The sequence below is a fragment of the Austrofundulus limnaeus genome, unplaced genomic scaffold, assembly GCF_001266775.1.
Source record: "Austrofundulus limnaeus strain Quisiro unplaced genomic scaffold, Austrofundulus_limnaeus-1.0 Scaffold195, whole genome shotgun sequence".
Classification (NCBI taxonomy): domain Eukaryota; kingdom Metazoa; phylum Chordata; class Actinopteri; order Cyprinodontiformes; family Rivulidae; genus Austrofundulus; species Austrofundulus limnaeus.
In genome coordinates this window covers 904867-906969 of record NW_013952597.1, presented here as the reverse complement: position 1 = coordinate 906969, position 2103 = coordinate 904867, and the positions used below count along the sequence as shown (strand labels likewise).

At 40.1% G+C, this 2103-nt stretch overlaps 1 protein-coding gene across 1 annotated transcript in view; it reads left to right on the top strand.

Moving 5' to 3' along the window:
• The window catches only part of LOC106524673 (xenotropic and polytropic retrovirus receptor 1 homolog), a gene marked incomplete in the record, with an annotated part of 79454 nt that extends 77864 nt beyond the window's left edge, over positions 1–1590 (top strand). Inside the window, 1 exon segment of the mRNA XM_014018574.1 lies at positions 1234–1590. Coding sequence (XP_013874028.1) covers positions 1234–1288 — 55 coding nt within the window.
• Positions 1591–2103: the final 513 nt, after the last annotated feature.

Sequence of the window (2103 nt, the reverse complement as noted above, 5' to 3'; positions counted from 1 at the left end):
GTCTCAGAGAAATCACCTCTGTTGTGGACTACTGTATTACAATACACATGAGAAAGAATTTATTATTTTAAATGTCAATGCTCCACATGAATGTCATCATAATGAAGAAGAATACCTTAGTAAACTTGCTTATATCAGCTCTTTTATTCAAAATGAGAAGTCAAAAAGCATTTATGTTATAGGTGACATGAATGCAGACATCTCAGAAAATAACTCACTGTTTACTAAACACCTGCACCATTTTTGTACAGAATTTAATCTAATTGTATCAAGTAAAGGACTTTTTCCAGCTGAAAGTTAGACCTTTATAAGTGAAGCCTGGCATAATACATCCTGGTTGGACCATTGGATCTCTGCAGCAGACAGCCATGCTGCCTTGGTAGACATTAATAAATTATATATATCCTTTGGTGATCACATCCCCTTCGAGGTGTCTATTAGATTTAATCAGATATATCAACTGTATATGTGAACAGTAATCACTATCAGACACGAATAGATTGGTCGTCTTTATCTGCTGAACAAACAGCCTGTTAAAATGCCCAAACTGATCAGTTCTTATTGTGCCATTAAATTACCAAGAGAGCCAGTTACTTTGTGCAGACTGTAACTGCTTTAATATTGAACACATAACCAAAATAACTGGGTTTTTCTCTGACATCACTGAAGCACTATTGGGTGCTAATTTACCTTAAAATATAAGTAGTATAAAGTTTAATAATAAACCAGGTTGGAACACATATGTGTCCAAACACCACAGTGAAGAAGAAGCCACTGCTTCTTGGGCTCCAGTAGGAAAACCTAGGCAGGGCCCTGTTTTTGAGCAGAAAAAGCTGCCTAATGCAAAGTACAAAAATGTGTTACACTTCATTAGACCAAATGAGCAAACCATGAGGGCTGATTCCCTGGAAAAAAGCTAATATGTAAAAACACTAAAGCCTTCTGGAAAGAGGTTAAAAATGTCAATGAAATGCCCATCTCTTTGAAATGTTTCTAAAACAGCAGAACCATGTTTTTCTTTGCAGAAGTGGGATGAGCAGGTAGTTTTCTGGAGTCACAGTCAGTTTATATCAAACAATGAAAGTTGTTATTTATCAAACTAAAACATGTCGGCTCTCTGGTTTGTTGAACTTTAAACAGAATATTAAACTGTGTCCAAACTGTAAAACGTTTATTTTTTATCTTTCTACGGTAATTCCACTTGTTAATTTTTTCCCGTCCTTTTCCTCTCAGGTCAAAGACTCGTGACACCAAGGTTCTGATTGACGACACGGACGATGATTCCTGACATCAGGCCACGCCCCTCGCCTGGGTCCAGAATTTATTCAAAGGGGGAAACTCTGTTTCCTGAACCAGAAATTACCCAGCAAGCGGGCGTCAAACTCTTCACCAAAAATTGATTTTGATCTTGTAATTTTTTTTTCTTTAATTCTTGGGGTCAGAATTGTTTCGAGGGAAGCCATTTCTACCAGCACCATGGCTCTSCTACCTTCAGTGAACTCTGCCCAGGCAGTAGGTGACAGTCTGTCCTGGTCTGACTGGTGAAAAACCACAGCTTTCCTCAACCTCAGCAGAAACATTTTCTCACATGAACTCTGAGTCATTTCTTTAGGTTTCCCACCCTGCCAGGAAGTAAGGCTCAGAAGACATGTTGGACTGTAAATGTCACATCAGGGTCACTTTTTTCTATCGGACCAAGAAATGGACCGGATTAGTTTTCTTCATAAGGTGATTGGAAGTGTCCCCCTCCTCCATCAGACAGTGCTAAAGACCCCCAGCCCACCCTCATCGACCTCACCACAGAGCTGCCTTCCTGCACCTTACATGCGCTCACACACACACACATTTGGATTTGGACCAGTGCTGTTGATCATGTAGACAGATGAAGATGAACCTGCACACACTTGTAAATAAATGGGACTAGTTTAGAGAAGAAGAGGAGAAGTTGGATCTGTTTGGAACAGCAGCTGGAATGACTGTTCAACCTTGGAGCTCAGGTCCAAGATGGTTTTTGTTTTCAAAACCTGTTACATGATGGTGTGGGAACACACACACACACACACACACACACACACACACACACACACACACACACACACACAC